Source organism: Lytechinus variegatus, chromosome 19 (assembly GCF_018143015.1).
Source record: "Lytechinus variegatus isolate NC3 chromosome 19, Lvar_3.0, whole genome shotgun sequence".
Taxonomy (NCBI): Eukaryota; Metazoa; Echinodermata; class Echinoidea; order Temnopleuroida; family Toxopneustidae; genus Lytechinus; species Lytechinus variegatus.
The window spans coordinates 10,031,813-10,057,096 of record NC_054758.1 but is presented as its reverse complement, the minus strand read 5'-3'; the positions used below and the strand labels follow the sequence as shown (position 1 = coordinate 10,057,096).

General features: G+C 36.9%; 1 protein-coding gene across 1 annotated transcript; it reads right to left on the bottom strand.

Annotated features, from left to right (window-relative positions):
- Positions 1-3,210: 3,210 nt before the first annotated feature.
- On the bottom strand, positions 3,211-24,434 carry LOC121405725 (apoptotic chromatin condensation inducer in the nucleus-like). The gene is made up of 18 exons (XM_041596666.1): positions 23,400-24,434; positions 22,087-22,665; positions 20,958-21,106; positions 19,939-20,265; positions 19,030-19,537; positions 18,213-18,467; positions 17,743-17,875; positions 16,042-16,098; positions 14,546-14,847; positions 13,606-13,776; positions 11,464-11,533; positions 10,935-11,095; positions 9,831-9,926; positions 8,426-8,614; positions 8,031-8,231; positions 6,905-7,017; positions 6,077-6,179; positions 3,211-4,860 (listed from the first exon to the last, which is right to left on the bottom strand). The coding sequence occupies exons 1-18, from the start codon at positions 23,481-23,483 to the stop codon at positions 4,540-4,542; spliced, it is 3,819 nt and encodes a 1,272-aa protein (XP_041452600.1). The 5' UTR covers positions 23,484-24,434; the 3' UTR covers positions 3,211-4,539.
- Positions 24,435-25,284: the final 850 nt, after the last annotated feature.

Genomic DNA, 25,284 nt, shown 5'->3' with positions numbered 1-25,284 from the left:
TGAGCCAGGAGTTACACTCATTTAACCCAGAGCTTTTTTTCCACAAATAATTACCTACACACCTTTCTTTTGTAAAAAAAAATCTTAAATCTCTTCTGTGACAAGAAGGATCATTTCTGAAGGGTAAAATTACTCTATTGCTTATGATAGTTCATTTGTTACAGATGAGGTAAACATTAAACTAACAAACAAAATGACTACTGATAACACTTCCATCTTACATTTTCTTTTCAAACATAGCAGGACAGTAATAAAGAATACTTCAGAAAATAAACAAACAAGGCATTATTTTGTGAAAATGTGCAAAATTTATTTTTCATTGATGGCCTCTACACAAAACAAAAAAGGCATATGAAATATATATATACCTCATTAATAATGGACAGTGATGGACGGACATATGGAAAGTACTTCCTTCAACAATTATTATGTTTACACTTGCTTTAGCTATCTACATGTATACGTGTGATACAAATTGAATGTAGTTTTCAAAGGTGTACAAAAAAATCCTTTCAGTTATTTGTCACAAAGAAAAGAGGGACTCCTGCAAACTAAATATGAAAATTAATCCATTCAGAAAGTTTAAATAAAAATATTTAAGTGAGATTTTTGTGATAATTTTTTTCTTATTGGTTGTTCTATATGAAAAAATAGGCTTAAATAGAACACAACATACTTGGGGTTAAACATTTCATCATAATGTGTGGTACATTTTCATAGCATTTCTAGTGAAACCAACATACAATTAGACAATATATTTTATGGATTGGCAATTCCCCAAGTACAAAACACAGCAATTAGGCAAGACTATTAACATCAAATTAACACAAAAGGAACTATTGTACATTTGTCAAACTATACTACAACCACAAAATGAAAATAATTTATCAATACCCAACTATCACACACACGTAGCAGAGATGTTGCACATTTCAACACTGTCGCTCATGTAGATAGAGTCATACAATGTATACATGCAAGTAAGTGCACTCAATCACTATATGGACGAGTAACACAAAGTTTTGCATTTGATTGCAACGTGACACTCAAGATTAATGTTGGTTACACAGACTGTTGTACATTCATGCACCCACCACAATGCCAAACACTATTCGTGTTTGAAGAACATAACTGATCACAAATCGTTGAGCTACAAGCAAAGGCATATAAATAGGTTTCTATTTTGTTTCATACCTGGGGGCCGTTTCATAGAGCTGTTCGTAAGTTAAGAGTGACTTTAAGAATGACTAGTGAACCTTTCTTACGTGCTAAATAATCACTAATGAATATTAATGGTGAATATCATTTACCATAAGGATCATCAGTCGTCCTTAAAGTCGCTCTTAACTTACGAAGATCTTTATGACACACCCACCAGATTGGAATGATCGTAACATTCTTAGTACCAATCACAATTGTTTGAAATTTGTTATTGATCACAAAATCATTGTGAACAAGGTTCATCCAATGAGATATTTCTTGTTTCATAAGAAATTGGAATGATAGCACACTCTTTACGAGTTCCTTGTATCATGCTGAAATGATCCTGATAACTGCTAGCAATGAAGCTAAAATGAGATATCTGTAATAAAAACACTATTATAATTATATCAGCATCACGATAAGATTTCTGCTAACCGAATGACAATTCGGTGGGCTATGAAAAGCTCAAAATTTTGAGATTTCTTCCGGGCCAATTAATTCGAATGAGCTAACTGTTCAAAAAATACACTTGGTATTTATTCTATCACACATACTCACCAAAATAACTTACTGTACATTTAAGATTCAATGAATGAAATTTACACAGAAGGGCTATGAAAGCTCAAACTTGCACACGAATATGGCTTCAAGACAAGAAAAACAACAACAAAATTATGTATTTACATGTAAACATCAAATATGCAGAAATAATGCTAAATGCTGCTTATGAGATTTAGTCATTTTTTAATCAACTTCTGATTTCAAGTTCAAGCTTCAAGTTCTTCATCTTCTTCATCGTCAGCATCATAAACCTTGTTTCCACAAACGGTTCAAAACCTAAAGGTCAACACCAAACTTGAAATCATCAAATTATTGTTTAGAGCCAATTCATTGCATATTTTCAAAATGGCTCTTTTCTTAAAAAACCCTGAAACATTGTGTATAGTTTACCCTAATAGTCAAGAAGCATGAAAATACATGAAAGGCACTTCAGAATACTAATGCATGTTCTGCTGCTGATTTGCACATAATTTAAAACATAAAGATCATACAAAGTACAAACATAGACCCAGTAGAAATCAAGATTTCAATGGTAGTTTTCACAATAGTAAAGTGACCATAAAAAAATCCATATTTTATTGTTCAAAATAGACATGAAATGAAATACTCCGAAAATTTGCTTTGCCCAATTGATCATGGGCCCGGCAGCCGCTGTGCAGCGCCAGATCGACGAGGCTCTATCCCTTTAATCACTGAACACCAAACAGGGTAGCAGCAACTCCCATCTTTTAACGTTTTTTGGTCTGACGCGGCCGGGGTTTGAACCCCTGAACTCCCGGTTGTGAGACGGACAATCTACAAACTGAGCCAACACACTGGTGTTAATCATAGGCCTTTGTGAAACAAGCAACTAGCCTGTTGACAAAATCGTCTTAAAAGAGGCAGGAGTAATGATTTACATGTCGTATATCAAGTGCGGGTGTTTTCAATATACAGAAAATAAATTGAATTTCCAAAAGAAATACTGCTTTACTAACAGCAGGCACCATTTACAATAAAAGGCACAAGTGATGTGTTCATAAAAGTGACAGCACCAGATATATATATATATCTCAATGGATTGTTATAAAACTCTGAGCCAGCTGCAAAAAAGACTCAATACTAACTTACCAAATTTCAACTATGGTTAAAGAAACAACTGTGGTACTGATAACAGAAAATTAAATTTTCACAGAATTTAACAAAACTTACAAAGAATATTTTAAAAATCTTATCTGCCAAATGTTTTTTTTTTGTCTTTTTTAGGAAAATGCATATTTATGGAGTAATGAGCACATGAAGATCAGTAAAATTACCTCAAAAATGCTGGTCCATTTATAGTGTAGTCCCATATGTTGCTTCATGTGTTTGCTAAACAGTTAGGAAAAGCATGTGGTAATAATGAAATGAATATAATTTCAAACATGCCTGAATTATTTAGATTGAACTTTGTTGTTCTACATATGGAATCTGGCATATGACCAACACTTTAGGATTGCTCCAACCATTTCCTATTAGATTTCCAGAATTCAAACTTGGAAAAGTTATGAAAGTGACTTCAATGCATTCAGGCACTCAGGCTGTAGTGTAATATAGCATGTACATACATAACAGTAGTGCGGTGTTGTGATCTTATTGGTGCAAAACTTAGTAAACAAAATAAACATTCCAAATTAAAAAAAATATATTCTAGATATCGAAGAATAAATGGCTTTAAATTGATCGTCTAAAAGTTTGATCTTAAAAAATATATAAATGTGTGACACAGTGGAATACTTAACAATATCTATTAAAAATATATTGCAACTTAAAATTGGTCTTAAAAATGAAAAATACAATACACCGTCCTTAGACCAACTTTTATTATACATTTGTAAATGAATAAACAATCATATTTGATCATGGTAATCATAGACAGAAGTTTTCACATCCTTCAAGAAAATGAATGCATGATTTTTGTCTAATTCTTAATCATCTCTTTTTACAAAAATACAGCTAACAAGAGCAAAGTGTGTGAAGACACAGCAAGACATTTGGACCCATATACACACATTATAAATATATACACACATGCTATAAAAGGGATTAATCGATTTTTTCAAAATTCGAAAAACTTGGTTTTGATCAAGGGGTACTGTATAAAACTATACCTCTTCCTTATCACCATATGTAGCGACATCATAACACATAAAAACGACTGCTTTGGTCATTCCTGTTTGACCTAAAGGATTGCAATTATGATAGACTACCCGCTGAATCAGGATTTTTTTTAATTCTGGACAAAGTTAGACTGTTTTTAATAAACATCTTATTGTACAGATTAATCTAACCATTATATATGTGCCAACAAGTGCCAAATATTTTACCTCATTTCACAACTATAGATATACATAAGACCAAATAACACAATTGTCACCAGAAAGATTGAACAAAATGAACAAATTTCCTCATGTATCCTACCTGCATATGCCCTAATACAAAAATATTTTCACTCGACATGCATGATTGTCATACATTTTGGCAAAGCTATACATTTCTTTCAACAGAGGACATTTTCTTTAAAAAAATCACAATTTGCTGCACACCTTTTTTTATGTCACTGCTACACAAAATTTCCATTTATAAAGCAATTTTGATTCATAGGACTGTACAGAATACAGTTGAAAGCTTTTCTCTTATATCTAGAAATGCTAATCAAAAACAATATAGTGCACTTATTCCCTGATGTAAGTCTGAAAGCCTTCTCCGGGGGATACAGAGATGGATTTCTCAAAATTCTCTTGACTTCCAGACCTTTCAAGACCCAGTCGTTACCTGACCAGAAACTGGTCCTGCTGCATTTCCTGACCCGGCCGGCGGTGGCGCCGAAGGGGGCTTCGGGCGGGGTCGGAACCCTCTCTTCTTCTCCTTGGAAGGAAGTCGCCTTTCGTAAGTCTCCCGCGGCCAGAGTACATAGTAACTAAAAACCCAAGGTCTGGTCATGCCTTGGGTGGAGCGCATTCCGTTCAGATGGCTCCGCTGTTCGTTATTGCGTTCCCGACGCCTCAAAGCCCACAGACGACGGCTCTCGAGCTTCTTCTGGACACGTGCACGGGCCTCTTCCTCCATCGCTTGAATCTAGAAATACATAATAACATATATAATGACTAAACCAATTCTAATAATTATGATGATTATACTAATAATAAAAGGAAGAAGAATAATGATATAACAATGCAACAATAACTAAACCAATTCTAATAATTATGATGATTATAATAATACTAATAAAAGGAATAATGATAAAACAATGCAACAATAACTATAGAAATAATGATGATACCATGAGTAATTGTATTAGTAATGATGATAACAAAAATAACCAATAACTACATGTAGTCTTTTAAACATTACATTTGGAGATAATATTCAATAATTACAGAAGAGAATAAGCCTACAATTATATTCATATAGAGAAACTAATTTTTTTTAGAGCAAAGTACACAAATCATTCCATTATTGGACCCCTTTTATCAAAGGTCAAGTCCTCCCTGGAAAAATGTTGATTTGAATCAATAGAGAAAAAAAAATAAGCGTTATGCTGAGAATTTCAGTGAAATCAGATGTAAAGAATAAAGTTATGACATTTCAAACTTTGGCTTATTTTGCACAAAACGGTTATATACACAACTCTTTGATATGATTATGTCCCTTATCAGTCAATATTACGATGAGAAAATGAGAATATTTCATATATTGTTTGAATTATACAATTTTACAATTTTAACAGATTTGACAATAATGAACAACTTGATTGAACCCCAAAATCTCAAAACAATGGTCATCCCACATGTTGATTGAGGAATAATTTTTGTTGGGGTCAGGTCTTAGCCAGAAACTCAATCCACACCATCTCTACAAGGTTCAGTCCTTCAAAAAAAAATTGTTTCACATGACGATGAGGAGAGAATTACAGTACTTCATATTTTGTATAATGAAGAAATAGTGAGTGGGTGATGTCATCAGTCCCCTCATTTGAAATTAGGCGAAACTTAAAAATGTCATAACTTTCTTATTTCACAACCAATTTTGAATGATATTTTCATTGATATGATTGTTGGGTTTTTCTCCTTTTATTTAAAGATACTTTTTGTTCGGGTGGATTTTTCGTGTAAACTAATACAATACCTTGGTCATATTTCCTCTACGGCGGCCGTACAGCTAGTCGAAAACGGCCGTTTTAACATTTTTTGTACCAGCTACATATAGGTGGTTTGAATAAAAATAAATAAATTGCCGTACGGTCGCCGTAGAGCAAATGTGACCAAAGTATTAGAGATAAAAGTTAATTTACTTTTCTTATTTTCTCAAGTTCCTCCTGTCTCTTCTTCTCAGCGAGTATCTGACGCTGTCTCTCTTTCTCCTCCTCCTCTGCTAGTCTCTTCAGTTCTTCCTTCCTGCAAATAAAAGAAAACAACCAAAAGAAAGGATTAAGCCATTACAGAAACAAAATTGTCTTTGTTTTAATCTACAAAACACTTTAACCAGCACATACTGTACTTTGCTACTTGTATTGCTTTTATGATGAGAAGTTATCTTATGCTCAAATGAGAAGAAACTACACTGATTTAGACATTTCACATGAACCTCCTATTTTCTTTCCACAACCATTTTCTAGATCTCTTTTTTCACAACATATGCGATGAGAGTTCAGAGCGAATTGATACACAAAAATTTTGTGTACATGTTTACAGAGACAAAATAGACAATCTTGTATCTTTCACTGAAATTCAGTTTTAGCTTTAGTTTCAGTTTATTTCCATAATTCACATACATGTATATAAAAACATTTTACATTGACACGGGTAAAACATATCACGAAATGAAATAAATGGTTCTTGAGAGAAAAAAAAGAGTTAATACACAATAAGAATTTAAACCAGGGGCTTAAGTTGATAGCATAGCTTGTGAGTTATAGGCCCAAGAGGAAAATAGAAAGATTGGTAAATTATAATCAATTTTTATATAGCACAATTTACAGTTAAGTCTATAAGCATAATCTTAATAAAATCTTTCATTTTCCTCTAATAAAAAGTTGAAGAAGCGATGATCTTCCAGAGTTACACAATATGCATGTGGGGGCGTCATGGTCTAGTGGTTTTGAATAATTGAATTAACTTACATCCTTAATTCCTCTAGTTCTTTCTGTCTCTCTGCCTCTTCTCTTGCAAGTCTTCTTCTTTCTTCGGCTTCCCGTCGCTCACGGGACAATCTCTCCAGAGCCTCTTGCTCAGCCTGCAAAAATTCAATTTCAATTTAGATTTATATTTACTAATAAAAACCATAAAATACAGTACAACTTCAATTAATGAGTACTAATAATAATAATAGATGATTATATAGCGCATAATATTCAACAGAATTTCTACACACTTTACAAAAGAGGTAATTAAGTCTAATACAGGTATACTTAGAATAAAATAAATAAATACTAAATGAAAAATTTATAAAACATTGAAAACAACAACAATGTACATTGGATGAGAGGGAAAAAGAAAGAAACAAGCCTTGTAATAACTCTAAGTATAAATTCATAACAACAACACTTTATATATAGAATGCTGAATTCATTAACCCTAAAGGACCTTTGACCTTGACCTTGACCATGTTACCTCAAACTGATCAGTGATATGTGATTGCTCTTATCTCCAAGTTTAATGGAATAGGTAAAGATACTTTTGGAGTCATAAAGACATTTCAAAAAGTTAACTTTGGTTGTCATTCTTGTGTTGATACCGTAAGACTGGTAGACTGCTGAAGTAAGGAAATGTGTTTAAAAAAATTCATTGTCACCAAGACCATGTATATCAACCACCTATAATTTCTTATCGAGATCGAGATATCAAACCTTTCACATGATACTATATTTCAAACCATCTGTCTGGAAGAAATGGAACAGGTCAGTGGCATATTTAGCTTTCAAGAGGGGGGGGAGTTGACAGGGTGGTTGACCTTATAACAAAGATCTACGACGTAATGCGTCCTAACTCCCACCCCCCATAGTTCCACCACTGTTCTGCTTGCGTGACTCTCGTTAGCAGGAAAGGGGTGTTGGAGTTTGATCCCACATTCCGCCTTTAATCATTTTTAGGGAGCCTAAGATGGGGGTTTAACCCCTCAAACCCCCCAGATCCGCCATGGCAAGTGAATGGCATAATTGGTCCGCTTCGACTCAACCCTAATTTAATCATTACAGGAAAAAAAAATCCTATTGAATTTGAAAAATCAGACTTAGAAGAAATTCTGACCTGTCTTTCCAACTCCCTAATCCTTTCTTCTTCCTGCTCCATCCTCCTCTGTTCTTCCTCTTCTTCCTGTTCTCGTCTTTCTCGTTCTTCCCTCTCTCGTTCCTCGGCCTCCCACTCGGCCTCTTCCCTCATGCGCCTCCTCTCTGCAGCGTCCGCCAAGCGTTCCGCCATCTCACGTTCTCTCTGTCGAGCAGCATCCTCCTGTTAAATTTGGAAAAAATATGAGTAAATCATTATTCATTTGTAAAAAATGATCATTTGTGGAAATATTGACCCTTTTTAGCCGGGTAAGGGGGGGGAGGCTTTTTAGTCCCCTCCCTGACATTTTTCAAGATAAATCTGTAACACAAAAAGATCACTGCCTGAGAGAAATCTCATAAAAATTCAACACTGACCATTTTCCTTCTCTCCTCACGCTGTCTTTCCCTCTCCAATTTCTTCTTTTCCATCTCCTCCTTCCTCTTTCTTTCTCGTTCTTCCCTGGCGGCTCTCCGAGATTCTTGGAGCATCAACCTTGCTTCCTCTTCCTCTTCTTCCGCTCTCCTGGCCTCTTCTTCAGCCTCCCGAAGCTGTTCTTCAGCCTCCTACATATCACGGAAAATAACAAAAAAACAGATATTAAGCAAATAATCACCGTTGGTGAAGATGATGGGCAAACTATAATCGCTTTCGAGGCAAGCTGGATTTAGCCATCTTTCTGAAGCGAAGCTAAGCAAAGAATATCCAATGAGTAAATTCAGCTTTCCGAGGAAGTGATATCTTGCCTCGTCACTTGACATCAAGAGTTGATTATATGCTCTATATTCCAAATTGTTTACCACTACAACAAAGAAACCAATATTCATACCCATTCACAAAAAGAAGTTTAAAAAAAACAAGGTTCCCTTAAAAAAAATCCATCCAGATTATGCCTGTTTTAATGCTCGTGCGTCACTGCATGTGATGGAGAATGATGGAACAAAATATTTGAGTGGCAATGACATTTTGTGCGTACTCAAATTAATTTATATAAAAAAGGCTAAATGTGTTATGACCCTCTGGGCTGTACAGATAAGTGAAACACAAAAGTTCCATCACTGTGAGTGATGATTGATGGGAAAACTACCTTTTATCTTTATTCCAGCAATAATGATATACACAGTCCCACGTGTGCCTATCTGTGTTGGCAATCTTCAGTGTGATCGTTTTGCAGCTTAGATTTTAAGATCTAGATCCATGACTCTACAGTAATACTTAACCATGGTTGTACAGACCTTCTTACAAACTCAGTGTTTTGCTGCAACTACTTTCATTTAGCTTTAAAAGAGCAAAATGATTAGTAGAAAAAGTGAAAATCAGACCATGTGAGCAAACATCTACAAAGAAAGATGTAAGAAACAAAATATTCCACACTGGATATTTCCATCAAATATGTACGTCCAATCCCTACATGGGGTACTTTCCTAAAATAATTTGTCCCTATTTTCTAGTTTATGTGAAAATGTGTAATTCTGTCAATCTGTCTTGAACTGGCCAATTCATGAAGTGAAGCAAGACTAGAGAAAAACAGGATCAGACATACAAAAGTTTGACAATTTATGGCATTACCAAACAGCAATGTATGAAAGATTCCAATTATTTATTCCCCCATACTACTATTTTTCAACATTTCCTTAGAATATGCATGTGTATATTAAAAATAATTTTGAGAAAAAAATATTTTTCATGAAACTTGAAGTATTCTTTTTCTATAAAAAGTTATGAAATACTCCAAAAGAAAAAGGGACAGCTGGCATATGTAATGTACATTCATGTACATACCATTTTCTGTCTTTGTTCTTCATATTCTTTTCTTCTCTTTTCCTCCTCTGCTGCCCTCTTCTTCTCAGCCAGTGCTTTCCTCTCTTCTTCTCTTCGCTAAAAAGGAAAACATTCAGAAAAAATATGAAAATAATAATAATAATAATGCAATTTCTATATGTATATACTCAACTACACATTACAATAATGTTATTATCATTATTACCCTGGCTATAGCTGTGCTATCTACAGGCATCCTGGCATTCGAGGAATTTCTTCCTGCCGGGTACCCATTCACCTAACATGGGTTGAGTGCAGCACAATGTGGGTAAATTTCTTGCTGAAGGAAAACAGGCCATGGCTGGGAATCTAACCCATGTGCCTCAGATTGAAAGACAAGAGTCATAGCCACTCGACCACGACGTATCATATACATCTATGATAAAGGACAAGTCCAGGTGGGTGTTTCATAAGGCTGTTCATAAGATATGAATGACATTATGAAATGATTGGTGATCCTTTCTTAGGAACTTAATCAACATCAATGGAAAACCATTTACCACAAGAAAGGATCACCAGTTGTTCACAAAGTCGCTGGTAACTTACAAGCAACTTTATGAAACACCCACCAGTACACATGCAATTACAAGAATCTCATCCCATGATAAGCCTTTGTTCTTAATTTTCCAAACATTCTTTTAAACAATAATCACATCATGATACTAAATGAGGCCACGCAATTTAGAAAATTTACTGAAGTAACATAAATTTCCCTCTCACAGTATCTAAATTTTCATTTCAACATATTATTTCCATTTATTTATTTCAAGTTCCAATTTATCTACTTCGATTTTCAAATAAGGAGCATAAAAAATGATACATGAAATACAAAAGAGAATAAACGTCATTAGAATTACTCCAATTACAAATAATATTTGCATCAAAATGATCAGTGAATAAATAAATTGTTTCAATATTCATTTTGATAATCAGACAAATCACAAATAACTAACATATAATTAAATGAAACGAGGGACGAGATTATAAAGCAGAGCTTGTATTGGTGTGCCTATCGGTATTGTACTGGTAAAGCTTCTCTATTTGCATTGAACAGTTTTGACAAACCTGTTTTTCCTGTCTTCGGGCTTCTTTGAGGGCAGCCTTTTCCTTGGCCAGCTGTTTCTTGGACTTCTTATTTCCCTTTTCCGCTTTGCTTTGTTGTTTAATCTCTTTTTCGATAGCCTCGTCATCGGTTGCAACAGACAAGCGATCAGTGTCATTTGGATCTGATGAAGGGAAAAGTGTGTCAATGTTAATACAGTGTATTAGTATTTCCTTTAATATTTTTTAGAGCAACTGAACCCCTTATTCAAATGCCAACTTCTTCTATCAATTTAAGAACTTGCTAAAGACCCATCATTTTAATGTCTAGCTATATACACTCTATCAGTTCGGGGTTGGTCTATATGGAGGTGCACATCTTTGTTTCATTTTGTTTGGTTAGTCTCTTTGCAATCGATCGGATCAATCATAATTCTTTGTAAGACTGGGCCCAGGTCTAAGGATATGTGAGTCTTGTGTTAATACAATGAGTAAATGGAACTTTGCTTCAAACGATTTCATCAAAACTTAAAAAAAAAGTTTTATATTTTACCTTTTTCTTCTTCCTTGGGCTCTTCTTCAGCTTCGAGGTTAATGTTAGCTTCGGCAAGTTGTTCAGCAAGCTAAAAAAAGGGCATTTAAAGCATACAAGAATATAAAGGCCTGATTTCCAAAAGATAGTTTTGAAAACCATGGATTGAACCCATGGTTAATGCAAAATTCTTGTATCAATTATGCTTAATTTACTGTGTATACTTTAAAAATGTCTAATACTGATGCCCGCTTTTGTCACAGTGTGGTAAACAAATGCCTGTTGCCATGGTTGATTACGCTAGTTTATTCATGTATCCACTGCTTTGAAGAGTAGACTCATTAATTAAAAACAGTGGACTCGTGAATAAAATAGCATACTAAACCATGGCAACAGGCTTCATTTTGGATCACTGTGACAACATTGCATATCAGCATTGGACAGTTTTCTAACATACGCGATAAACAAGTGGGAAATCTGCATAAACCATGGGTTCAACCGATGGTTTTCAAAACCACCTATAGGAATTTGGGCCAAACTGTTTCTTTATACATTATAAATATATTACAATAGACTACAATCTTAACACTATCTTTCTAAGGATCTAAATGTAATGCTTGAAACAACACAATATTGTGTTGTTAATTTCAGTTTTGGATTTCTTTATACATGTCTCGAGACAGTGATTGTGGTCTTGTGTTTCATCTCGGCCTCGGACGTTAATGGATTGTGTCATGGAGGATGAGACATTCTGACAAAGAGCTCAATTTTGACGAGTTAACCTCACTGCTTTACTTATCCATAGGGCACATTTGAACATTACAGCACACTGAAGAAAAATGGACACTAATAAACATCCAATGGTCGTGAGAGAGACATGAAGCAGAGCTGCTAAACTGAACAAGAACATTTCAGGTATTTTACAAGCCAAAAAACAGTTTTTTGGTGAGGAAATCTGTAATTTAAAGAAAAATACCAAAGGACAACACATAAAACTGAAACTTCAGAAATCAGTATATTGCATGAAACCATCAGTATTCTTCTCATTTTTTAGTACTAAATACAGAAAATCCAACTACTTGGCAGCTCTCATGAAGTCCAATCAACATAGCATCTAGTCGTGGCCTTCAATAGCTTTGGATTAATTTAAGCCCTGGAGGTGTTTCACAAAGATTTAAGATGACTTATAGTCGCACTTAAATGCCCAGTTGCGTGCATTATAAATGAACGCATTTGTCAGGTCATGCTCAGAGGACCACACTTCTGTGTATTGATCAGCATGTAAGTGTGACTCAAGGGGTGTTGCAAGAAAATATTTGCAATCAATCGCAAATATTCTGATGCAATTTCACAATTGATTGATCACATTCAACTATAGAAAATCAGATTACACTCCTTATTTCAAGGAGCAGATTAGCAATCAATCGTAAATTTATAATCGATTGCACGGCATATGCTTGATTTCGGGAACTAAAATAGACTTGCAATTGATCGCAAGTTTCTTGATAGATCAATTTAAACTATAGCAAATCAGATTACACTCCTTGTTTCAAGGAGCAGATTAGCAATCAATCGCAAATTTACAATTGATTGCACGGCATATGCTTGATTTCGGGTACGAAAATAGCCTTGCAATTGATCGCAAGTTTCTTCATAGATCAATTTTACCTATAGCAAATCAGATTACACTCCTTATTTCAAGGAGCAGATTAGCAATCAATCGTAAATTTATAATCGATTGCACGGCATATGCTTGATTTCGGGAACTAAAATAGACTTGCAATTGATCCCAAGTTTCTTGATAGATCAATTTAAACTATAGCAAATCAGATTACACTCCTTGTTTCATGGAGCAGATTAGCAAACAATCGTAAATTTACAATTGGTTGCATGGCATATGCTTGATTTCGGGAACGAAAATAGCCTTGCAATTGATCGCAAGTTTCTTCATAGATCAATTTTACCTATAGCAAATCAAATTACACTCCTTGTTTCAAGGAGCAGATTAGGAATCAATCGCGAATTTACAATTGATTGCAAAGCATATGCTTGATTTCGGGAATGAAAATAGACTTGCAATCGATTGCAAGTTTCTTGCAATGCCCCATAAGTCGTAATTAAATCTTTGTGATACAAGCCCCTGGTTAATACCCAATCTCGTACCTCTTCTTGTATCATCTTAGCAATCTCATCTTCTGATGGTCCATCATATGCGCTCCCTTTAGGGTTATCCATGAATTCTACACCGGCAAACTTCCTACTGGGGCTTGAACCCCCGCCCTTCTTCCCTCGTCTTCCTTTCTTGGCCTTGGGGCTTGGACTTCTCTTCTCAGGCTACAGAAAATGAAGAAATTAGGTGTGGTTTAAATCATAATTAAAAAAAACATGTTATGTAATCAAAATTGACAATAAATATTTGTAAATTATAAATCTTAATTTTTCATATAGATTCAAACTGTTATTAAAAATTACTTAATTACACAGTTTTTTTTTCATTTGAGCTTTCTTTTCCTTTGGGTGTCACTTGGCATCTAATCAGGTATGAAAAAAGGGGATTTTTCACATAAGCTTGCATTTCCTACACTGTAAAAAAACAACATGATTTTACAGGAGAAAAAAGGAGATTTTGCAGAAAGCTATAACAAAATCATTCTGTAAATTCATAAAATAGGAATTTTTCTGCAATTTAACAGAACAGGTCTGTTTAAAAAGGGGAAAAGGGTGTTTTATTCTAGGAAATTTGTAAGATTCCATACACCAAATACCAATTTCCTGTAAGATAACGCAATCTGGTAAGATTACAGGTGTTCTCCAGACTCTGCTGCAGGAACTTCTTTTATTTTAAGGATAAATTTTCTAACAGTGTATGTACATTGATGTGAAACTAATGCATCGGTGCAGAAATGCCCACATGCAATGCACCTATGCATGCTGCTAAGGGCATTTTTTGCATGCATGCAATGCGCGAAAGTGTGGTGTTAAGACCGTCCTTGCATCGACACAACGATATCATTAATTTCATTAAATCATCACCATCGTAATTTTTTTTTTCCTCACATATTTTTCCTACTGTGGTACTATGATGACGATATCTCCTCCTTACCTTGGGAATCGAAGACCCAGTAGGCTTCTTGGACACCATGCTCTGCAAACCACTCAGATCAACCTTGGCCGTCTTCTTCTCCTCAGCCTTTGCTTCAACCTTGACCTTCCCTACAGCAGACTTCACTCTGGTCACCGGCGGGGTGGGAATCTGAGGCACGACTGGTGGGGGAACTTTGGGGGTGATGATCACGGGTTGTGGGGTAGGGGGCTTGGGTGGGTCTTCGATGAGCGGCTGAGGTGCAGTTTTACTATGGCTGGTGGAAGGGCGTGAAGGGATGGAAGGGGACTTGACGATTTCTTCTGTAAGGAATGGAACAGTCAAGCACAAGTTGAATACAATGTTAACATTATTGTGGCTATCTTAAATACTGACTAATCTTTTATATATTACCAACTACCAAAACATTACATCACAGGTGATGTTTAGCATAATGTAGAAATAAAAAATTTCAAATGTGAATGAAAGGTATTTTTTTATTTGAGGTTCAAATTAACTGAAAGAATACTACTATGACAATTTTGGATGATTGCAAGCCTTTATTTGGGAGTAAAGGCCAAATTAGTTTGAAATCATAGCCATACTGACTAGATAATGCATTAGCTTTTATATAATAGCATGTAGTCACAGATTTGAACATAGGTATTTGTATGATGATTTGGAAAATTATGAAGTAAGATATTCCATTCTAAATGTTAGCATCAAATTAATAATAATAATAATAATAATAATTGGCATTTATATAGCGCTTTATCAATCTACGACTGTTCAAAGCGCTTTACAATTATTATTACCCGGTCACTGGATTCATAGCATTCCAAGCAGCCTGTTAGGCGCAAACTTGCTAAACCAACCACAATGACGGTTGTTTCCTACCGGTACCCAATTAGCACCTGGGTGAGAGTGGCAAAGTGCGGATTGACGCCTTGCCAAAGGGCGCTAGGCCATGGTGGGATTCGAACACACGACCCTCTGATTACAAGGCGAGAGTCAGAACCGCTACACCACGGCGCTTCTATTCTATTATAAAATAGCTCTGTATTTTTAAGCATCCTGATTGGCCAATACGCGTCACATGACATCCAACTTTTTTGGTGCACTGCATGGCAGCGCAAAAGGTGCGCAACGAAAATTGATATTGCACGCTCGAGCAAACCAGTGCGGTATAAGTCCTGGGAGAAGTCCAACAAAACTGTACAGTAACTTTTTAGAAATTTGTTTGTCTTGCTATTTTATAAAACAAATAATGCACTCGCTCTGTCGTGTGTTAAAGTAAATGCAGAGAAAGCTCAGTTTCTTCAGATGATGCACACTGGGCACTCGCCGCAAGCGGCTCGTGCACAGTTCGGCATCTATCTAAAGAATCCTCGCGTGCTCTGCATTTCCATTAAGGCACTTGGCTGCATGCATTATTTGTATACTATGATTCAAAAATTGGCTCGCAGACCAAACGTAAGGTGTGCGGTGGCCTTTCTGCAAATACAGGAAGATCTCACCTGATTCTTGTGCTATACCGACTCCTTCACCAAAAAGTTGTAAAGTGTCTCCGTCACCTTAAAAAGAAAAGAAAGAAAAATAGTTTCCAGAGAATGAAACCTGGTAGGACACCTTGGCTCTATCCATTTGGAAAAAAAATAAATGCTACCACTACAGCTGTGCGGGAATCTGGGCCCGGTAACACAAAACGGAGCGAATGTACAACTGATTTCTATTATGGTTCCACATAAAGATCAAATCAATTAAAGGAGAATGAAACCATTGGAACAAGATAGCGTGTGTGAAAACAGAAAAATCAAAGAAACAGATCAACAAAAGTTTGAGAAAAATCGGACAAATAATGAGAAAGTTATGAGCATTTGAATATTGCGATCACTATTGCTATGGAGATAGCAAATTGGCAATGCGACAAAGATGTGTGATGTCACTTGTGAACAACTCTCCCCATTACTTTAGTATATATTTCACTTGAATTGCCTCTTTTATCACATCTATCCATAGATCATGTGTTCTTTCTACATGAGGGCATGTAATACATATTTTTTAAGAATACATCATGGATAAAGAGTTTGTATCATCATAAGAAAAAGCAAAAAGACACATTTTGAGGGTATTTTATAGTCCACCACAGGGAAAGTTGTTCATCAGTGACATCACACATCCTTGTCGCATTGCCAATGGGAGGATCTCCATAGCATTAGTGATTGCAATATTCAAATGCTCATAACTTTCTCATTATTTGTCCGATTTTTCTTAAATTTTCTATATTCTTATTCTTTGATTTTTTCTGTTCGTACACAAGCCTACCTGTTCCAAAGGTTTCATTCCCCTTTAATTATGAAACCAGGGTCCCACCTCACAGAGTTGTGAATGATCCAATCAACCTCAACTATATGGATATCCATTCATATCATAGTTGATGGATGAAATTTGCACAATGTTCTTTCTAGACAAAGAGAAGCACACTGAATTGTCCAGTATATGATACATGTATGATTACATCATATCTGGAAAATATTTGAAAATATTTGAACATGCATATTAGATGCTGACGTTGCTGGCTTTCCATAGTTGTGGTTGATAGGATCAATCATAACTCTTTCTAAGACGGGGCCCTGGAATATACTTAACATAAAATCTAAAAGCAACAGTTCAATTCAATTTCACTTCAATTTATTTCACATTTGCATAAAAAGACAATACATGCAATTGCAGTGATAAAATAGGCATATAATACATATAATCCCACAAAATACAGAGAAAATAAATACAAACGAGTGGAATTTAACAAAGGCTAACAGCCTATCAAAGGCAAATCCCAAACGGTTGTAAACAGATAAAAGTGTTACTAACAGAACTAATCTACGCAAAACACAAAAAAGCCAAAAAAAACGAACAGCTTAATTAAGAAACGATTCACAAGTTTATAAGGAAATTTCTATATACTAGTTTAAAGGAGCTGAGTGAAGGGCAAGGTTTAAGATCATTGGGTAAACTCTTCCAGAGAATGGGTCCAACATATCTGATTGTAGTTCATGAGTAATTATTCTAAATTTGAAACAGCCTTCTTTTCAAGAACTCTGTACAAAAACCTCACAATTACATTTTGGGGAGACTCATTAAGGGTTTTGAGCAGGGTTGTCACATGTGATCAAATGTGAGCTACAATCAATCTTTTGACTTCATGATCAGTTCCATACCTTGTCCTTGAGCTTGCCCTTGAGGAGGCTGTTCTTGGGATTCTTCTGAAGGAATCATCTCCTCCTGAATGTCTTTTTCACCTAGGCCAACAGTCCTTGCTGAACCGGATGTTCCAGGTCTACCACGGCTTGACTATAAGGAGAACAAGGTGAATAGGTGGATGTAGCAAAATAGGAAAAAGAAGCAACTATGTATGCAAAGTCATAAAGTATAAGAAGAAAGGACTGGGGAGAATTTGTTGCATACTGAGTTTCAGAAGGAATAGATAAAAAGGGGAAACAGGAATCTTGACAGTCTGTAGATTTATCACTTCAGGAAGCGAGGACAGAGAAGAGGACATGTATGTTTCTATTTGGGGACTACGACGTCATAATAGAGCCCGTCTAGTGCCTATGCAGCATACTCCTTGTTCTTATGGGGATGAGAAGGGAGAAATGGAGACAAGAGAATGGAACAGGCAAACACTCACCTGTCTCGACTTGGCCGAGCTCGTCCGTGCCACCCCCGAGGGCGGTCTACTCCTGGCCACCTCTGCATCTCCTCCACCAATGTCTCCCAATCCTGGCCACTCGTCACCCTCAGGGGGTGGGGTTGATCTTCTAGAGGACCTGGTCTGAGGGGTGTATATCCTGGGGGGCACCGAGGATGCCCTTGACTGGCTTCTAGGACCAGCAGGGGCGTTAGCTTGCCCCCCTTCAACCACTTCTCCACCACCATCATCACTCTAGTTTATAAAAAGAAGTATGAAGAAAAATAATGTTATTACATTGTGCTTTTCCTATGAATTTCAACTCAGTAGAATCTGGCACTAATCTCTAAGCCTCAACACCACATTAGACCATCAACAATTTTCTAATCTGCATATCAATATCCATGATCAAATTTCAATGGAAAATAATCAGTTATCATTTCAATAAATTACAAATTGATAATGCTCCAGCATTAAAGTACATTCCATTTATACCATAATAGAAAGGGGTGGCAATGTATTTTTTTTTACCAGTTTGTAATTTGCTTATTTATGGACTGATGTACAAAATAAACTTTGGAGCTGCTTGCCAAGATGAAATGAATCACAAAAGATGAGCAAACATGTTATCTTAAAAGTCCTGGAATCTGGATTGGCTGTCTTGAGCACTGCAGAAATATCATACAAGAAATTTAGAAGGAATTATTCCTTTCATCCCCCCCCCCTCACTTCCTGGGCCTTCTAAGGTTAACCAGAACACTGGCTAATTATTCTAAAAAACAGATCATCAGTCTAATAGTTCTACAGTTTAGCTTACCAACGGTTGCAAGCCAGCCTCAGGTTCTAGGTCCTCGACCCCAAACTCCGGTAGATCTTCAGACATCCAGTCATCATCTTCCCCTTCCTCCACAACACCATCCTCCCCCATCCCTTGCTGGGAGCGCACCCCTGCTGACGACATCCTGCTCCTAGCAGCCCCCCTTGAACTCCTCCCGTCACTCATAACACTAGCTGAATCAATGGCTTCATCTGCAAGTGCCACGCTTCCTTGGGTTCTCCTGGAACTTGGACGGCTGGAGCGTGGCCTGGAGGACTGCCGGGAATGAGAGCTCAAGGACCTAGCCCCTTCCTCCACCTCCCCCTCATCCTCCATCTCCTCCTCCTCTTCTTCTGGTGGTAGTGATGCGGTCCGAGGATGCGGGGAGTAGGGTGGGAACGGGGCACTCACTGGACGACCAAGGTAGCCACCGGACTTCAGAGATGCTGTCAGATCCTTGAGAGACAGTGGGGTTCCTGATCTGAGACTTGTAACTGACCTGGTTGACCTGTAGACACAAATGACAAGGGACACAAGTGCACTTCACATGATTAAAGAATGAAACATCAAAGTTATAGCCCAGGTTAATAATCCTTTATATTGTCAAATATTTGTTCAACATGTTGATAGCAAGAGTGGCAGTGCATGTTTAGAACAGTAAAAAAATGATACTACTTTAGCCAGGTACAGAACTGTTTCCTCGGTGCACCCTGCATGACATAATGTTACATATTATAATCCTACTCCATTTTATACCTGGAGTGACTGACAAAAAGGCAGAAGGTCCCATTATCATAGTCTTTTGTATGACTCAGCTAGGGATCAGAACAACCTCCAGTTCACTAGGTTTGCACTATACAACTGAACCACCATATCAACTACAGTATTTACGTTAAAACATGCACTAACCTCGCAGTGTCCGGTCTGGTCATCAAATTTGATTCAACCGATTGCGCAGTAGGACTCCTTGGTGCAGGACGCATATCCCCACTTATGCTTCCCTCAGCGGCAACGGTTGAGTTCATGGGCGTGTCTGCTCGACTCGCCCACGCTTCATTCCTGTGTTCCATCCCTGATTGGCGAAGCGATTCCACATTAGGGGCGGGGCCATCTTCGTCCTGCGCTCCACTATCAGCTTCAGCTTCATCTAGTCTTTGAAGTGCTTCATCGGGTTCATCCTCCTCATTGAGTATTGGTGTGGAGCCGTAAGAGAGCGATGATACAACACTCCTTACACTATAAAAATAATGGAAACGTAAATAATGTAAATTACAAAGTCATCCATGCTTGCCGAAGTCAAATGTCTCAGAACTAAGTTTACATGTAGTAAATTCTGATTTGCAAGGTTTATAATACATGTAGTTCAAGAAAAATTTGACCTAGAATGGACACGACTAGCAGTCAAGAGATGAAATGAACATTAAAGAAGGTACAAAGGTATAAGGAAGTGATGAAATTAAATTAAATATTCCGGTCAAATCAAATTTAAAAAATCAGATCACAAACAAAGTGAATTAAATTATCATGCACTATTTAAATGCAATAAAGAATAGAGTGGGAAATATCAAAATATTATTACAACTGAATTGGGCTGATTCAAATATTAAGTGATAGTAAATTAAGCATAATAAAGGTCATCTGTTCCTTCCAATTTGTATGTTCTCATGTAAATTGCTATTTGTGAACATGTCAAATGTAGTAATAATAATAATAAACAATAACAACAATAATGATAACAATAGTATGCCTAATAATAATAATAATAGCATTAAAAACAATAATCCTAATCATAATAATAAAAATATCAATAATAACAAAATAATAACAATAATAATAGTAATAATAATAATAATCCTAATTATAATAATAATGATAAAAATAATAATGACAATAATAATAACAATGACAACAACAATAATATCACATACGCTGCTTTGGTCTTTAAATCTTTGAGGTAGAAGACAAAATCACCACCAGGCTGTATTCTGTAATCCACACCAGTGTCATCTTCTTTGCGTAGAAATCTGAAGCAAGATGTGTCGTAGTCAGATGCCAGAGACTCAAAGTCATCACCGATCTGAACACAACAATAAAAATAGGTGTCTGAGCAATATATGTTTAGTGAGGAAGAAACCGAGGAAGAAAAGATGAAGGCTAAGGTTCACCAACATTCTTTTTAATTGGGGAGCTGTAACAACTGGAAATATCTCCCTGATTCAGTTGAAACAGTTAGTGCAACTAGTCTGAATCAGCTCGAATCAAGACTTGAAAATTTTTGGCACAACCATCCTCTGAAGTACAGACCTTCGCAAGAGAAGAAAAATCAACAAGGGGGAATGTAACTAGTTGCTTTACATCTGAACATCAAGTAAATCCTATTAATACATGTATAAAGTAAGTAAAGACAGTGCTGGAAACATGTAGGCCCTACTAACATGTAAATTATTAGCTCTTCAAAACCATGTGGAGTCATGTCAAAATTTTGTATATTAAGGAATCTGATGACGTCTTTTTACATTCAGATTCTGATGTTCTGGCATGACACACTTGGGCCTCCTTCAAAATCAATGAAATGCTTCATTATTGTTGCTTATCATTCAAACGCAGGTTAAAAGCAGGGATACCGAATACATACCTTAGGCTGTACTTCTAATTAGCCCAGGAAAAATAGTATCAAAGGTCGTTAAACACAGCTGTAGCAATGATCAAAAACTAAATTCACACAAAATCCACCAAAATGGAAAGATATGCAACATATGACAAATGATTCTGGTAGAAAGAAAATTGAATTCAGAAAATGTGTTATGACTCGAGGTGTTAAATCATATCACGGGTTAGAATCAATCATACGTATGTAAGTGATGCATGCTTTAACCAAAGGGTAAAGTCATTTCACCTTTGCGGATCTGGGCGCTGTAACATAAGCTTAGCGATTTACCATGGGGTTCCATTTTAAGATTGATTGTACACAGTAATCAATGCCATCAGTTACACAAAATGAGCCCCCATGATCCATCGCTAAGCTTTATGGAATGGGGCCCAGGCATGTGTGTTTACCTCTGATCCATATTGCATCACGCTATGGGTTAATCTTTTGAAAGACTGCAAGTCAGAGGCCCAGTCATCCAGGTTCACGGCCTCTGGGTCAACGTAATAACACCTCTGCTCCGGCACAGAGTACGCCACATTCTTGGGCGATGTGAATATCATGAGGGCGCCCTTCCTTGTCGTCAGCGTTTTTGGCAAGGCTGTGTCTATCCTCTTTGACGAGGTCTGACTCTGGGAGGTCGGGCGAGAGAGAGGAGCGCTCTTCGCTCGCTGGTGAAGGCGATGCGGGCGTCCGCTGCCCAAGCTGGGCCGGTGCTGCTGCTTGTGGGGGCGGATCACGCCCGTCCGAGGACGGTTCTTCACCGAGCCAAGCGGACGAGAGTACTCGGTGCCTTCCGTCTTCTGCTTGATGACATCGGCCAAGCTTTGCTCTGCCGCCTTTGAGTGTTGCGGGTACCTCTTCGATGCTTCTCGAAGGATGCTTTTGATCTGAGAGAGTTGTGATTTGATGCGGATTGGAATGTGGACCCTTTTATCAAGGTGGTCATAGGACTCGCCGTCCAAAGATCGGTGTGGAAGTAGCTTCGACTGTGGGGAAAAATGAAGAAATGTTTTCAATATCTTTCAGTTTTACAGTATGATTCAAAGAGTAACATATGAATAAAATCTAATCAATTATTTTCATTCATGACTGTTTGGTTATGATTCCTGTTACTATATTTTAAATTTCATGGTCAGAAATTCTAAATTCAAAGGGCATTAGATCTAATTTAATACATGATTCAGTTTGAAAAAAAAAACAATCCATATTTACAGTAAAAGTATTATTTTTAAGATTGTGAGGCACATGTACTTTTCATAACGAAATCAACATATTGCCTAAATCTGCAACATTCCATTAAATGGAGGTTGTCTGGGGCTCTAATACTAATACTAAGGGGGTGTTGCAAGAAAATATTTGCGATCAATTGCAAAAATTCTGTTGCAATTTTACAACAGATAGATCAACGTTAGTTATAGCAAACCAGATTAAACTTCTTGATTCAAGGATTAGATTAGCAATCGATCACTAATTTGCAATTAACTGCAAGACATGATTGTTTTATGGACCGAAAATAGACTTGCAATTGATCGCAAGTTTCTTGCAATGCCCATTAGTCTGAGTATTTCAAAATTGCCCTGAGCCCCTGGCTGTGTAACTTAAGTGAAATATCAGTGCCAGTGTTTTAAACAAAAAATATCTTAACATAAATCAAACCAAGGTCATTTGTCTTGATCTGGATGATTCCCCCAGCTGGAAAATATTTCTTTTTCTTGCTCACCTTTTTTCCAAGTTCTTTCTGCAAATCACCATCCCACGATCCACATCCCTGAGCCAAATTACTAAAGACCGTTTGTTTAGCCATCCTGAAGTTAAAATCTGGATGAATATTATTGCACTTTTAATAAATTGAGGACTGCACTCAAATTAATTTTCAACCAGTTCCACGGCACTTCACTCTTGACTCAGCTTGGCCTTGGCTCAGCTTTCAGTTTTCTGATGTAAAGGACATGGAGACTTCCTCCATACCAAATAAGACTTTTCATCTTGGAAAATATTGTTCTTGTTGTTGACTGTTTGTCTCTTTTAAAGTTTTAGTTTAGAATCCAGTCCTGCTGAGCTGTTGTTGCTTGCTCAGTTGCTGTTGCTTTTTCACATCCAACTGTTTCCGTTCAATAATGAACGTGGCAATCCAAAGATCCTAGGTCTAGACCTACTAGCTATTTATTGTCTTAAAACTCACGCCAGGGCAGAATTTAATGATTTATCTTGACTTGAGTCGAGCATGCGCATGTCGAGTGACTTGAAATTATTTCACTTGAATTTCAAAATAAAAAGAGTCCTTTGTTTATAGCGAAGGAAAGCCAGAATAACATCACATACATGTACACTACCAATGCTCACTAGCAGTGTCATGCCATTAGAATTAGTCCAAGATTATGAAAACAGAACTTCTTTCAAAGACTCTGGTCATGCTTGGTCATCTTGGACCTTGGTCATCCATATCGACCTCCTGCACGGGCGAACGCCGGAGGGGCGGCGGAGAGGCTTGGCTTAAAAATGGCACAGCTCCACCCGGTTAACGTCAATGAGGCGAATCTGATTCGACACCAACACAAACCAGACGATGCCGAGTCTGAGCTGAATATGCCTATTCAGTCATAAAAAAGATTATAAAGAGGAACATTCTCCTATTTATCGATTACTTCATTGTTCTGCATATTGGTACAATGATGTTCAGCATGAAACGCTTTGAATGAAGGAAGTCGATCGGTCCACAGAATTGTATACAGCCCTCCATGACTACCGGTACAGCAGCATCTAGATATTGCGATTGCTTATTGCTCAATCAAGCACTTTCGAATGATCTGCAAATAGGGGGGAAGCAAAATACTTGAAGATGTATGAAGACGGTAGAAAGTAGTATGATTACCTTTTGTAATCCTCTTAACATTTTTTATTTATTTGTTTTGTCTCATATATTTATTTTTAATATAGAAAAATGGGAAATGCGAAGTCGCTTGTTTAAAAAAAAATGAACGCCCCTTTTTAATAATGTACGAGTCCATTCTTCAATCACCTAGTTTGTAGCGACCATTAAAGAAAGGTCGTGAAAACAGCGGAATTTTTTTTTTATACTTTATTTCGTGTTCCTTACGGCTAGGCTGCGTAGGCTACTTTTAAAACTGGGAAGGTCCCCCCCCCCCCCCCTTCCTCCCTTATTTTTTCAAATCCTGGTGAAAACAAGGGGAAAGGAGGAAAGGAAAAAGCGAAAAGAAAGGATGCGGAAGCAAGAATAACATATAAACAAAAATCAATTTTAACTCCCCGCCATTAACCTAATTTTGGCCCCCGCCTGCAACTTGTGAAATATGGCTCCCCTCCCCCCTCCTGCTAGGCAAACAGAAAGATGCCATTAAAGGCATATTGAATTGTCTTTTTTCATATTCAAGTTAAAAAGGGCAATCGAATGCCATTTTTTTAACCTATAGCAGTACATATGAAAAAATATCCATGAATATATGTTGTCACATATATATACCACTTTTCAGTGGCGTAGCTAGGATTTTTTTTCCTGGGGGTCACTGGGGGTCCTTGCTTTTTCAGGGGGGGGGGGCACCGGCCATTTTCCCAGTGTGTATGTATGTGTCACAAGGGCGGATCCA

Bases quoted from the DNA above. Each gene is read 5' to 3' on its own strand.
- LOC121405725 (XM_041596666.1), bottom strand. From the start codon at position 23,483: ATGGCTAAACAAACGGTCTTTAGTAATTTGGCTCAGGGATGTGGATCG. The intron at 20,266-20,957 runs GTATGTGATATT...TTATTTTTATAG, and splicing joins GATTTAAAGACCAAAGCAGC to TGTAAGGAGTGTTGTATCAT. The intron at 8,232-8,425 runs GTCAGTGTTGAA...CAAATTTAACAG, and splicing joins GTGAGGAGAGAAGGAAAATG to GAGGATGCTGCTCGACAGAG.